Source organism: Saccostrea echinata, unplaced genomic scaffold (assembly GCF_033153115.1).
Source record: "Saccostrea echinata isolate AGI-Se365-2 ecotype Australia unplaced genomic scaffold, CSIRO_AGI_Sech_v1 ptg000020l, whole genome shotgun sequence".
NCBI lineage: Eukaryota > Metazoa > Mollusca > Bivalvia > Ostreida > Ostreidae > Saccostrea > Saccostrea echinata.
This window is the reverse complement of record NW_026889769.1, coordinates 5840392-5855804: the sequence shown is the minus strand read 5'-3', so window position 1 is coordinate 5855804 and position 15413 is coordinate 5840392. Positions and strand designations below refer to the sequence as shown.

The 15413-nt window shown below is 32.6% G+C and overlaps 2 protein-coding genes across 2 annotated transcripts; one reads left to right on the top strand and one right to left on the bottom strand.

The window, feature by feature from the left end:
- Nucleotides 1-3497: 3497 nt before the first annotated feature.
- On the top strand, nt 3498-6033 carry LOC133190115 (two pore potassium channel protein sup-9-like). Its single transcript, XM_061325590.1, has 3 exons — nt 3498-3663; nt 4328-4657; nt 4927-6033. Exons 2-3 carry the CDS (start codon nt 4372-4374, stop codon nt 5706-5708), a joined length of 1068 nt encoding a protein of 355 aa, XP_061181574.1. The 5' UTR covers nt 3498-3663; nt 4328-4371; the 3' UTR covers nt 5709-6033.
- A 481-nt stretch (nt 6034-6514) lies between these two features.
- LOC133189853 (mucin-2-like) lies at nt 6515-7661 on the bottom strand. Its single transcript, XM_061325246.1, has 2 exons — nt 7400-7661; nt 6515-7245 (listed from the first exon to the last, which is right to left on the bottom strand). The coding sequence occupies exons 1-2, from the start codon at nt 7659-7661 to the stop codon at nt 6515-6517; spliced, it is 993 nt and encodes a 330-aa protein (XP_061181230.1).
- Nucleotides 7662-15413: the final 7752 nt, after the last annotated feature.

Here is a 15413-nt window from a genome sequence, read left to right as displayed (position 1 = left end):
GTACTAGTACATGCTGCTGATCATAAAATAATTGGTATATTGTATTTCGTTTGTTCAGAAACTCTAGTTGGTTTTTTTTTTTATTTTTTTTGTTTTTGTTTTTTTTTTGGAAAAATGTGGTCCATTTGTAATGAAAATTCGGCATCTTGGTACATGTATCAGCGTATGTTAACTTAACGAGAACGTACCCTACACCCATAAGGCATAAATTTTGATCAAGTGCTTACATGCAATACTATACAATTATTGATGGTTTGATGTCAATACGATGATTTGGCCACCTGAGGAGTACAATATTCACCGACCCAAAGGGTGAGGTGAAAATTGTACTTTGAAGATAGCTAAATCATCGTACTGACTGAAAAAAACAGCAATATATGTATATTATAAGGAAAAAATTGACAACTTACCTGGAAAAAATCTGTGACTAGCCCCCCCCCCTCCCCCCCAATGAGGATATGTATATTATAAGGAAAAAATTGACAACTTACCTGAAAAAAAATCTGTGACTAGCCCCCCCCCCCCCCCCCCAATGAGGAGAATTCTCCCAACTCCAAATTTAATTGCGGAGGGGGGTATGTTAAGGTCCATTCACGGGGGGGGGGGGACCTCTCAATGAAGAAGATGGGCGAACAAGGCGAGCGAAATGCCTATAGTGTGACAAACATAACGGTGAAAAATAAAATCTCCATTATAACAATATTTTCTTTGATATTTCATGTAACATCGAAGTATACTTTATGTAAAACTCCACAAGTGCAAAAGTCTCTCAAAGATTGAAGTTATTTGCCTATGAAATAGTATACACACACTAAAGAGAGTAAAAAGGACCATTTTTTCATACTATAACACAATTTTTCGATTTGAGTGGATCTTCGCTCCATTGTTTTTGAAAGTTTATCCTTAAAATTTTTTGGTTAACAAAAACGTGGAGCAAAGAACCACTATACCTTAAAAAAAAAAAAACACTTTTATGACAAAACATTCGCATCTTTCCGGGAAGTACTTGATTTTTTTAATAACAGAATAATTATTGCTGAGAAAATTTGCCTCAAACGTTTTGTTTATCATAATTTCATAAATTTCAATGAGAACTTTAATCTAAATACTAAATTCACAAATTGAATATCATTTTTATATATCTGAAGTTATAGGTATTCTGCATGCCTTTTCACCCATCTTCTTTTTTTATGCTAAATTAAAAGTAAATGAAATATGAAAATAACGAACGGTATTCAAGCGGACATATTGTATTGTGAGCGCGCTGTTCGCATGAATTCAATAAAACTCTGCAGATAACAAATTTTATAAGTATTTAACAATGAATTTACAAATATTTGACGTTTTCCAAGTTCTTTTTTTTTTAAAAATATACAGCTATATATTATTAAGATAAAATATGTCTCACGGACCAAGTCACATTTTTGCATTTTTTCGTTACATGTATATAGACAATGTTGTGAAATTAAAATTTTTTACTGTTTTAGTGCATAAATATGTGATATATTTCATCTGTCGCTACAATATTTATCAAAGGCATTTGGTGAAATTTTGACTTAAATTGGAGAAATAATATGACTGTTTAATTATAGATGATCAATGCGTAAAAACAAAGTCAAGAATGCCAATGCCATTCAACGTCTTGGAGAATCAAGCTGTTTCAAAAATCATGCGTGCGGGCAGTGAAATGTCCAAAAGAGACTAAAATGGTACATGTATTAGATGTTGCTGTAATCGCCTACACGTACATGTATCTGGTACCAAAGTGTTCAAGTTGTAGCAGGGATTTAAGGTTTAAAAGATTGCATTTTTTGTGGATCAACTCCTGCGATACCCCGCTTATTGTCCTGACATTTGCTTCTATGGATTTTGCATTCTTTCCATATCTGAACGTTAAACTGTGTAGACAATAATTTTAGGATCTAACTGATATCCGAAAAGCCACAAAAGACATATTTGAAAAGGTAACATGTCTTGCTATATTAATATATTTTTTTAAAGGGAAAAAGACAAAAAAGTATATAGAACTGGAATATATTTAAAATTATTAAAAAGATTGACAGGTTTGGAACCAGGTTGTCACGTCACTTAAGAGCCCTCTATACACTGCACACTAGAGAGTTCTGATTTTGTGGTATTTTTATGCAAATAGAGTGATCTGCCCTTTGATAAAATAAATTGAAATGTACAATTTATTACTTAATTTGTGATCAAATCAAGCATTCATAACACTTTAATAGGCCAAGATGAATAGATAGAACACTTCATTTGCAGATATTTTGCCCACTTAAGTAAACAACAGTGATTTATGTTCATCAGTACTTCATTGTCTTTGAACATTTTTCCTGAGGGTAAATGCAAGGCACCCTATGTTGAAAATGTGATAGATAAGCTCAATACTTACACCTTTACGCACTATAATTTTCTCAATGTCCAAAAAATATTTTCCTCTAGTGTATAGAGGGTCCTTAATGTCAAAAAACTTCAAGTAGATGATCCGTGAATCCTATGACTGGGAAGTAAACAAAATTGTATATTTTCAAAATATTTGTAAATTGACATGATTTTTGTATACTTATTAGTAAAAGATAATAATTTAAGCAAACATGTGTCATTCTTCAAAGTACACAATAATTTTCCTGTAAATCACTGTGTCCTTTTCTAACAACCCTCGTATTTAATAACTTTTTGATGTATAGTTCAGTTGTAATTAATGCGAAAGGCACGGGTCGACTAAATAGAATAAAAGCGTAGAACACATACCAACTTATAAGAGGGCTTATAAGTGACATACTAGAATTTTACTGATTATACATTGTATAAGAAACATTTCAAAGATAATTGTTACACACAAATGCCCCCGAACTGGCCAAATTGTGATGTGAACGATTATAATAGTTCCTTGATAAATGTATATTATAAAGGGTTTTACAAGACAGAGAGATGTTGTTTTAAATTGAAACTTAAAACAATTGAACTTTTAGTTTTGGCAAGTGTCTGAATCGAAAATCGAACCCGGGCCTCCTGGTTGAGAAGTGATCGATGCTACAGCGACCGATTCCAGATTTGCATATGTTGTGTCATCCCGATGGGTAGGTATTAATGAATATTTATCACGGACATGCAGACGAACACAGGGTCTTTGAACTTTGTACATTTGAAGAAAAAAAAACCACCATTAATAGTAGAATGTACACAGTACGAAAATTAAAGACAAATATGAAACATAAAAAAGATTAGACAGGACATAAAAATTTTGCCTGGGCCATAAAAAGTTAAATGATATAGTTGTTTTGTATCCCTTAGAGCTTTCAGTAGCTTAGTGTAATTAGTTCTGTGCATATGCACATAATTAGCTTGATAAAAATATGCCGGTGAGTAAATTCGTTGCATTTTAACAGATAAGTCTTCAAAAGATCTGTTCGGATTAGCAAAGTATTGATCTAGGCCGCCATTTTTCCAACGCAACAAACGCTCTACAACTGGCAGGAATTTCCGTATCCGCCTTATGTCTCGTTATCGTCTGCTTCTTTGAATCAATAGCAAATACTTGTCATCATCTGCACATGCTTTTTGGCTATAGAGTGTAAAAACTAGTTTTAATGACTTCCATAAAGGAGCACACGATGTATTGCGAGCATCATTTTTAGACCGTTTATCAAGGTATGTAGTACACTTAACTTCAAGTTATGTTTGCTTACAGGCTATTTAGAAACATTGCAAATTAGAATTTTTCTGATAAATACATTTCTATGTTTAACTTTTTTCATAATCGTTTACACTTGAAGGGTTAAATTAAGGAAATTCAGGGATTATAAAAAAAATCAATGAAAACGATATTTAGGAGATGTGGACAGCTTTGTTATGATGAAGCCGACCCTCATCGATTTCCTCTCATATTCACCGAAACCCATTGTTAAAATGAGATATCGATCCTAATCTGTTATGGCGGGCAGTTAATCCCAAGGGGAATTCTTCGTCGACAGGTTGACTGTGAGAATTCCGTGTTATCGGTCATTTATAAATATATTAAGCACACTTTTTACAATCTTTAGAATGATACCTTTACATTATATATATTATATCATTGTTTGAAAAACAAACATGGAAGTAATAGAAACTAGTCAAGTAATTGTCAGAATTATAAAGAAATTAGCAATAAACATAATAATATACATTGTACATTTTTGTATAATTATGTTTCAACGACGCTGTATTAGGGAGTTATAATAACACCCGATCTTTAGTCTTTTTTGAATTCCTATATGTAGGCACTGTGCGTGCGTTTCATACAATAAATATAAACATCGAAAAACATCTTTTTCAGAGTCTTCGAAACATTTTTATTGTGGGCCTTTACTGTTTCTACAAATGATGAAACGACAGAACGTCCGAACATTGTCTCTGATTGTCTGCACTTTCACGTACCTTCTGATCGGTGCCGCCGTCTTCGACGCCCTGGAATCTGAGAACGAGATTGAAATGAAAAGAAGTCTTCTCAGTCGTGAGGAGGAGATCATAAAACGACATAACATCTCGGATGAAGACTTCGAAAAGATTCGGGAAAATGCACTGAGGTCTAGGCAATATAGAGTGGAAAACCAATGGAAATTTGTAGGCGCACTTTATTTTTCTCTCGTCGTTTGCTCTGTAATAGGTAAGTTCATTGTCACTTTACTTATTCAAAAGAGAACGTTCTAGAATTACCAGAAAAAAGAGTTTCTAGAACAATCATAACGATTTTCATATCTTGAGTAAACACCTAGCTTGTGAATACATGCAATAAATAACATTTTGCTTCAAAATATGAGTACATAAATAGTTTAGTAATTCATGAATAAATTATTTTCAATTTTTGTACAGTATATTTAATTATTTAAAAAATTGGACAAACCAGTCCCTAAATTCATGTTTTCCTTTATGCAGGATATGGTCACAGTACACCAAAAACAGTACCAGGCAAGTTATTTTGTATGATATACGCATTAGTGGGGATTCCATTGTTTCTGATAATGTTCCAAAGTGTTGGTGAACGACTTAATACTTTTGTAACGTTTTTACTGAAAAATGTCAAGAAGTGTTTTCGATGTAAAAGCAAGGAAGTGTCCCAGACTGATTTAATAGTGATAACACTAATGCTATCCAGTATAATACTTACAACTGGAGCTCTCATTTTCTCCCGGAACGAGGGATGGAAGATGCTTGATGCTTTTTATTACTGTTTTATAACTCTTACAACGATAGGGTTTGGGGATTATGTAGCCATGCAACGAGAGAACAACGACCCTGGATATATAGTCGTTAGTCTGTTGTTCATTATCATAGGTTTAACGGTTATTTCTGCAGCCATGAATTTACTTGTTCTGAGATTTTTGACAATGAACACCGAGGACGAGAGAAGAGACGAAATAGAGGCTGCTGTAGCTGCCCAGAATGCAGTTCGTCTGGAAGGTGACGTCATAACTGGAAATGGTGGCGTCGTGTCAAACGCTCAAGAGCGTCCCGAATTTCAAGAGGTTTTGTCTGTCTGTTCGTGTTCATGTTACAAATGGCGCTCCCCTAAAGATAAAATTTATAATTCAAATCCCAACTCGAATCACATTTCTCCATTTATACACTCAACTGTCAATGTGTCTAAGGAGGAGGATTTGTCGGACGAGGGAGAATCTTTTCTGGAATGGCAGAGAACGAAAAGGGCGTCATTGTAGCACATGGTGAAGTTACTGAAAGATCATGGCCATTAATTTGAATTGTGTTTTTTTTTTTATTTTGATCATTCACATCTTCAAAGAGTTTTCGACAAATCCAAAACACATTTTTAATTTCCCTCATTATCAAAAGTATATATTTGAAAATGTACATGGTAATAATTAAATGATTTAGTACTTGATATATATTTAGATGCACAAAAGATATCAATCCTATTTCTATTTTTAAAAATAGTTTACTGGCAATATATGTGAAATGATGGCATTCATTATTTGTTTACAAGCTTTTGTTAGAATAAAAGAGTTTTGTTTTTATACATTATTATACCGGAAGAATCTGTGAACCATTGAATAAAAAATATTAATCTCGTATTTAGCTGAGTCGAAGAGTTATCTAGGCATCACTTGTGTTTATTTTCCTGAGCCATCTTAGACACTTAGCTGTTAACACGGCGTTTAGATTATAACCTGGAAAATCAACGCTTAAATCGAAAGCTTTGTAATTTTTTTTTTCTAAAAAGAAATCCTATCAGAATTACATACATGTATAAAGTAGTACAAAGTTAATGAAAGTGGTACCGAAGATTTCCTACAGATATACATGAACACACATTTTCGAGGAAAAAAAAGTGTGCGGTTGAAAGCTGAAGAAAAAATGCTTAATAATATCCAAATATTTATGCATTTAGCATATTGATTCATCAAATCTAAAGTGATAAAAATCAAGGCAAAAAGGTAAATGTCTAGTTCTAGAGAGACCCGTTGCCAACCGATAAAATCACTGTAAAGTAACTCTAAACGATGCTTTATTTATCTAAAAGCCTTATAATCCTTATAATATCCGGAAAGGAAATGAAAAATCCACACAAAAGAAGAACAACAACTCCTACATAGCCGATGTTAGTGGACGATGTTCTATTGTCGTGGGCACAATATAGCTTCCTAGTGTAGGCCGATAGCCTGCGACGATCCAGTTTCAGGTCCTGCTTTCTTTCAGCTATACGTTTGGAAATTGTTTCCGTAGTTTCTTCACAGACACATGTGCAATACGAAGAAATAAAGGCAGGTGTCATTTGTTTTGTAATTAAAGCTGTCGTTTTCTCAGTTGTTAGTTCACTGGTTACAAACGATGATGTTGCTGGTGATTCTGTTGTTATCTTTTTAGTTGCGACTGTAGTAATTTCGGTTAAGACTGTAGATACCATGGTAGACTGTGTGATATCCGTCTTTGTTGTCTTCTCCGCCTTGGTTGAAATAACCGTTGTTTCATGAGTTATAGTGGTTTCTATTTCCTTTGACGTGGTGACTTCTGTCGTTGGTTGATGAGTTATTTGAAATGGAACAGTGGTTTCTATTTCCGTTGTCGTGGTGACTTCTGTCGTTGGTTGATGAGTTATTTGAAATGGAACAGTGGTTTCTGTTTCTGTTGTCGTGGTGACAACTGTCGTTGTTTCACGAGTTATGAGAGATGGAACAGTGGTTTGTATTTCCTTTGTTGTGGTTACATCTTCCGTTGTAGGCAACAACAGCAGAAGTTCTACATGATACATACAATTTCAGTAAAAATTCCAAGAATCGTTTTTAAATTTCATATAAATTTCATATAATTTTAAGATGCACTCTTTAACATATTTTACATAATATTGCTTTAAACTTAGTACGAGTACATTTAATCCAAAGCTTTGACATACCAGAGAGACACATCTTTTCTGAAAACGTCCATTGTGGAGAGTCGAGAACCGGAGTTGGGTCGTCATTGGCAGCCAGGTTACATAGTGAGGTTATACTATTATAAACAAAACCCTTACAGTTAGCGGCTGCCGTACATAGCGTCGCACACTGGTCATATGTTTTACCAGAATAAGATTCAAAAAATCCTGATGTCTTGCTGGAAGGATGTCTGAAGTAGCCCTTTTCGCAACCTGGTATTAAACAAGTGACGAAACTGTTCATAGGTACAAAATTACGAAGGCAGAAAGTCTCAAATAAGAGAGATAACTCTTAAAACTGAACCAATCACTTCAATGTTTAAGAGAGAAAGCTCTAGAACATTGCATGTTTCATTAAATTTAAAAAAAAAAGAAGATAATTTTTCTCAAATTTATCCCGTATGTCATTATGTCATGCTGAGTTTGCTTCAGTTTCATGTTTATCTCCACTCCTGTTATGAATTGGCATCTTAACAGAAACTCATTCATGAACAGTTCTTCTTAAAGTCGAGGGTCATTCGTTAACTGGTTTAAATTATTCAGGGAAGAAAAATGTTCAACACTTAAAAATTTCCAGACTTCTTTCTAGTTCACCAGAGTCAGGTCACTCTATAATATTATCTGTTCATGCCTGTTATAAATATTAACACTTCTCTGAAAGTTTTCATTCAAAATGGACTTAAAGGTAAAGGGGAATAAAATTATGAATTCTAGGCCCTTTGGGCTTGAGCATGGGGACAAAACCATCGATATTTATGGACCTTCCCATTTTGTTTAAATCCTAGACTACTAGCAATTATTTGTTTTCATAATTAAACAAACAAAAATTGTGAGAACCATGTGACTCCTGAGACCGAGTTCAGGGTCCAAAGTATGGCGTTGTTGGTTATCTACTTATAAGTGCACTGTATATTATATATACATACATACATACACATACATACATACATCTACATATATGCATACATACATACATACATACATACATATATATATATATATATATATATATATATATATATATATATATATATATATATATATATATATATTATATATATATATATAAATTAATAAATTTTGCAAATAAACTCCGAAACGGGTGCACCAGAGTTCTTACTTACTCCTCTAAGAATACACACGATACAAGATGATGTCCGTAAACTATATTTAGATTTCACTTGCATTATAAGTATCGTACATTAAATTAAAAGTCTAGTTTTATTTTCTATAAACAGCCATGAAATAGCAAAAACGTGAGTACGGTGGCGTTTCCGGTTGGCGGATCTAAGTTACTGGCAATTATTAATGAAAGTGACAACAAGCAATCGTTTATTTATTTCATAAAACGTCATCACTGAATTATTCAATCAAAACTTGATTTAAATGATATAAAAGAAATAAGTTGTGATAGCCGATTAAAAAGGGAAATGTGCAAATTATTTTCGTCATTCACCGATCGTAATATTGACGGAAGCTTCTAGAACATCATATAGCATCGAGCCCGATGTTAAAAAGAAAAACAAAAAATAGCTTTTGTGTGAATGATCATTGAAATAACGGTAAATCATTGATAACACTGTAAGTTGTGAATATATTTATGTATCGAAGGACTATTACATACATGTAGTAGGTTTTCCTAATAAATTTATCGGTAAAATTTGTATATATTCCTCACTGAGAGCATCGTGGCAACGAACCCGAAGTACAATTTGTACTTCGTAATAAACTTGCTTACATGAAAAGAGAATATCAATGAATAAGGCATTCTTCAAATACAATTATGTTGAATAATTTTGTGCTTTAATAAATACATTTCAGTTTTTTTTCTGAATACAGTCTTTTGTATCAAATACTCGGCCTATTCCAGTGACGGATCCAGGAATCTTGAGGGGGGGGGGGGGCAACCAGTTTGGGTAGGGGCCCACGGACACACCAAAAAAAAATTGATTTATTAAATTTTATGTATATTTTGGACACAAAACGGGAGGGGGACTGGGCCCACCTCTAAATCCGCCAGTGTATTCATAGGGCGTAATATAAAAGCTAATTATTTCACAGGTACTTTGGTCTTGGATTATAAATATGTATACATGTACCTTATTGATATGTAAAAAAAGGAGTAAAGGTACAGTTTTTACATATCAATAAGGTGCATACATATTTATAAACCAAGACCCAAGTACCTGTGAATTTTTTACCAAAAAAAAAAATCTATTTCTCAGTAAAATGTGCATATTCACTGCTTTTATTCGTGATGGAAATGAAATAAGAGCATTTAAGTACAATATCCATAACATAGTATATACAATATCCGTAACATAGTACATTGTATATAACAGATTTCACAATAAACGTCAATTAATGATATTGTTATTTAAGTTTTACGGGGGGGGGGGGGGGGAGACGTACTTCTACTTCAAGCGGGATTTTGAACAAAGTATTTCTTCCTGCTATAAGCCTGTAGGCTGTCAGTAGAAACTACAATATATATATTATTAGATTTTTTCGGTCGGTAGTGTTATAAATTCAATTCCCCGCGCTTGCGCGGGATTTCATCTAGTATATATATATATTAAGGTTCTTAACTGATGAAACTAATGATGTAGAAAAAAAATATGAAAATCAAGCAGACAAAATAATTTTCCTTTAAGTTCCTTTATAAAAATCAATTGTGAAATCCGTAATCCTTTAAGCTTGGAACGAGGGTTGGCCTCCGGGATAGGGCTAACTTGGTCTCATACTGCGCTATATCTCTATATTCACTACTAGTATATATATATATATATATATATATATATATATATATATATATATATATATATATATATATATATATATATATATATATGCACTCGTTCTTTTTGTTTTGTTTGTCTGTTTGTTGTTTAACGTCCCTCTCGGGAATATTTCAATCATATGGAGACGCCACCACTTGCCGGTGGAGAGCTGCAAATTTTCATCTATACTCGGCACTCAGGGCCATTGAGCAGCACCGTCGCCGGCGTGGCGCAGTGATAAGAGCATCTGAGTTGATCCTTACGACGTGGGTTCGAATCCCACTGTGGGACGTGGAGACCGGTCCTTTGGATGAGACCGTATGAACCGAGGTCCCGTATCGCAGTAGGTGCTGGCACGTAAAAGATCCCTCATTGCTCAATTGCCCTGAGTGCTGAGCAAAAGTCAAAATCTGCAGCTCACCACCGGCAAGTGGTGGCGTCTCCATATGAGTGAAAAATTCCCGAGAGGGACGTAAAACAACAATCAATCAATCAATCGTACCAGTACCTACTGCGACACAGGACCTCGGTTTATGCGGTCTCATCCGAAGGACCGGTCTCCACGTCCCACAGTGGGATTCGAACCCCTGACATAAGGATCAACTCCTTACTCTAAAGCAAACGCTCTAGCCACTGTGCCACCTGGGTGACTTTCTTCTTTACCACAAGAATCAAAAAGGCAAACTGAAGATATGTATATGTCAAAAATCCTTCAAAAGTTGCAAAATTTATGAACCTAGAGCACTATTCATGCTATAAGACAAGGGAATTTGATGATCCATCAAAAAATTATTATATTTTTAATGTGTCAGGGCTAAGATTATCATATGATGTAAATACATTAATAGCCTTTAAAATATCATTACTCTTTGAACAAACAGTAAATAAAAATAAGATATTTTTACACAACAAAAGATACTAAATGAACAACATTGCCAAATAAGTGAAGGGAAAATCAAGATAAACAGTCTTTCGCCAAATATAATTCTATTAAAACAACATGCAAAAATGCGTGACAAAAGACATGAAAACTTAACAAACAGCCCTTGGTGACGCTGCATGATTTCACAAAGAGGTATCAAGTCCATTTGTAACCTGAGCGACTGATTAGGAAGTTAAATGGAACTCAAATTTCTGGTTCCAAGTTGACTTTTTTAAAAATGATAATAATAAGTTAATAATTATCAGGCAAATAAAATAATTATTAATTATAAAATAAACCATAAAATTATAAATAATGTCGTGCAATTAGAATCATTTGTTGTGTATTCAATGGTTTGTCTTATTTTTGTATATTGTTTGTTATGCAAAGATAACCGTTTGTTTTGCATTTACTTGTGATCTTTGCGTACGTATACATGTACATATCGTTATTGCTTTTATGTACAATTAATATTTCTTTTCTTTTCTTTTTTTTTTTGCAAAAAGGTGTGTTGATTATGTATTTAATGCCATTTGTAAAGTTTTAATGGTCATTGAAATTATAAAAATCGTTTTTATAGAGCATTTCCCCCTTTTCGCTACCCGTAGCAAAATAAGGAGATAACGAAAGTCCATCGAAACAAAACAAATCGGGAGCAGAGCAAACACAGACCTCTTAAAACATCAGAGGTGGGATCAGGTGCCATGGAGGCGTAAGCATCCCCTGTCGACTGGTCACACCCGCCGTATACTCACTGTCATGATCGGGAAATAACGGAAAAATCTGTAGACAATTCAGTGATTAAATAATGGCCTAACAATTAGTATGAAAAACGTAAGTCAGGATTTGACTTAATGATAAACTGTATTTGCTGACAAGGTCATTGTATCGACCATAGAACTTGCGAAATGATGACTTTAAACGAGACTGTTGATATCCTTGTCTCATCAACTTGTTTGTCAATAAATTCTCTCATTTTAGAAATTGTTTGTACGTGGAGTATGCTCTTGCGTATCGAATCAACTGGAAGATATATATACGCAATATGCAGGAGATAAGATTGTATTGCTACGTTGATGATAAAAAAGTTGAAGTCATCACGTTTTTCATAAAGTTTTACAGTAAGGTAACCATTAACGGGGATTTACGGTTCTTTCGTAATTGTATATTTATTCTTCTAGAAAATCTCAATTGCAAATGCAGTCTCAATACTTATGACAAGTCAAAATATGCAATATTCAATTATTATTTTTTTTTTTTTACATTTCTATTGTTTTATGTACTTTTTACTTGTACTGTATAATTTTCCATTCGTATTGTATAATTTTTCATTTGTATTGTATAATTTTTATTTGTATTTTATAATATTCTGTTTCTATTCTATCATATTCCATTTGCATTCTGTTATTTCAATTTGTATTTCAATTTTAGTAATTTTTCTTGACTATTGTGTATTATATAATTTTCCATTTGTATTGACATGTATAATTTTCCGTTTACTTTGTAAACATTGTATAATTTGTATTGTTTAAATTTCCTTTTGTATTGGATAATTTTCCATATGTATTCTATTTTTTTTATAATTTCTATTGTATAATTTTTCATTTGCATTCTATAATTTTTCATTTGTATTCTATAATTTTCCATTTGTATGCTTTGATTTTACAGATAGAAAAAATCAAAAAAAAAAAAAAAAAAACACACACACACACACACACACAAAAATCATAGAATGGTTATACAAATGGAAAATTATATAAAACAAATTCAAAATTATACATGTGGAAAATTTATATATAACAAAAGTTAAACATAAGGAAAATTAAACAATGAAAATGAAAAATTATACAAAACAAATGGAAAATTATACAATACAAATGAAAAATTATACAATACAAACGGAAAAGTGTACAATACAAAAGGAAATTTTACAATACAGGAAAATTATACAATACAATACAAATAGAAAATTATATACAACTCAAATGGAAAATTATAGAATACAAACAGAAATTTTACAATAAAAATGAAAAACTATACAATACAAAAGGAAATGTTACAATTCAAATGAAAAGTTATAGAATACAAATGGGTTTTTAGAATATAAATGGAATATTATACTATACAATGCAAATGGAATATTATACAATAAAAATGATAAAGATCGAATATTGCAACGTTTGACATGCCATAGTCTCTCTCTCTCTCTCTTAAAATCTTAATAATTTTACACGAACATTATTTTAACAGCAGTTAAATAGTGTTTTTCTGGTATGTGTCTTATGGTCTTTTCAACCTTTATTATGATATGTTTATAATAGTGTGCGAAGAGGACCATGATCCTTGCACATAGTGATACACGTAGGTTCCCATTGAAAGGGTAGGTCTTTAGATCATCCTACATGTACATGTACATAGGTGCCCATCAAATCTAAGTAAATGTTAATTCCTTTATACACATATATGATTTTATTTTGATTCTTCAAAGGTTCCCTTCGAATATGAAGAGCAAGGTTTTCTAACGGCCTTATTTGGTCCTGTTAAAAATAAAAACTGTCATTGTGTAATTTTAGGTAAAAAAGTGTCAAATAACACTTGGACCTACTGTCACCATTATATGTTTATTTCAATCTTATTAAATTTTACATTTACCTTCATTGTCTATAATAATGACGTAATTTTCTTGCTTATCTATGTATCATAAGGACATGCGTTGCATAATTATTCCAATTACAGAAAATTTCTTCCAAAATGTCCAATATTACAAACTTTAATTTATTCTATAGTTTCAAACAGAGCACACCTTAAGACATCGTCTCAAGCCACGGTCCACAGTCCGCATATAGCTCTCTCCTACAGAATGGGAGAGGATCGTACATTTTGGCCGACCTTAAGATTCAAAACGTATAAGTATTGATAGAACTATCTTATCTTTTTAGGGATCTAAGGAGTGCTCATACTTTTATTCTTTGTTGAATGTACCCGTATACATGTACATGTACATCACATTTCTGTAAAATTTAAGAACTTTTGCAGTATCACAAAGCCTATTCTGCAATTTGAGGACTACTAGCATCAGAAAAAAAAATCTTCTTCGTAATGAAAGCATCAAGTCACCATATTATATCAATGTTTGAAAGTGGACATTTGGTGGCCATCAATTTGTCTATAGACAGGGCAGTATTACGCATAAAGTATTTACAAGCTTTACTTAATTAATATTTTCGTGTCAATCTGTACATTCAAAGTGGTTAACTCTGAGCACGTTATATTTTCTTATTTTATATTTTTCCCCTTTTTCAAACAGAAACAATGCGTAAAATCGAATATTTAAGTGTACAGTGTAAAAATGTCAATTGATTTTACCTGCAGAATGAGTAAGTGTAATACAATGTAACATCACTAGAAGCTGACAGAGCAAATGATCTACCTGAAAATAAATAAAGTAAAACCATTAAACATTGATTTTCCTTAAACTGACGGTTCTCCTTCTCAAAAATCAAGTAAAATCTTGGAACAATTATTTTATGTGGAACAATAGTTCATATCAAAAAGATATTGAATATAATTATAATTCTTCTTTTTATCATAGCTTCTCTGAATTTATCTGTAATACTTTATGTTTCACAGAATACGCAGTTAATAATGCAGCACTGCTTCAGAAGAAAAAATATATCATCATTTTTAAAGAACGTGTTACACAAGAAAGACTCGTGAGAGTCAAATTGCTCTCTTTAAGAATCTGAAAAGAAGCATTCATTGTGACTGCAAATTAAGCCGAGATCTAGAAATATAGACATCTGCGACATATAATATTTACAGCATCCAATCTGATAAATGTTTTAACATCTAATGAATATTTTACCTTAAAAATAATAAAGTTTAAAAAATAATCGACAAAGATAAAAAATAAATCCTACATTTTTAAGCATCTTGAAGTCTCAAAATATCCAAGGCATAATTGTCTTTGAAACACTAAAAATTATCACTGACTGGAAATAATATTCGGCATCCTGTAACGGCTTAAATTTGATGTAACGATGTACAGGTACTTTGATTTTCCCCCCTTTTTGATTAAAAAGTATCGATTTTATCTTACCTTCAGAAACAAGAGGCCAAAGATCCACAACCCTCACCTGAGTCACCTTGGCACTGCTATTCTTCTGAAGGAAACATTTAAAAGACCCCCCATATTACTATAAATATGTAAAATGCAATATTGTGGCCACATCCACCCCTTTAAGAAAAAAAAAAATTGATTTGAAGATTTTTTTTTTTTTGGCCACACCTAACC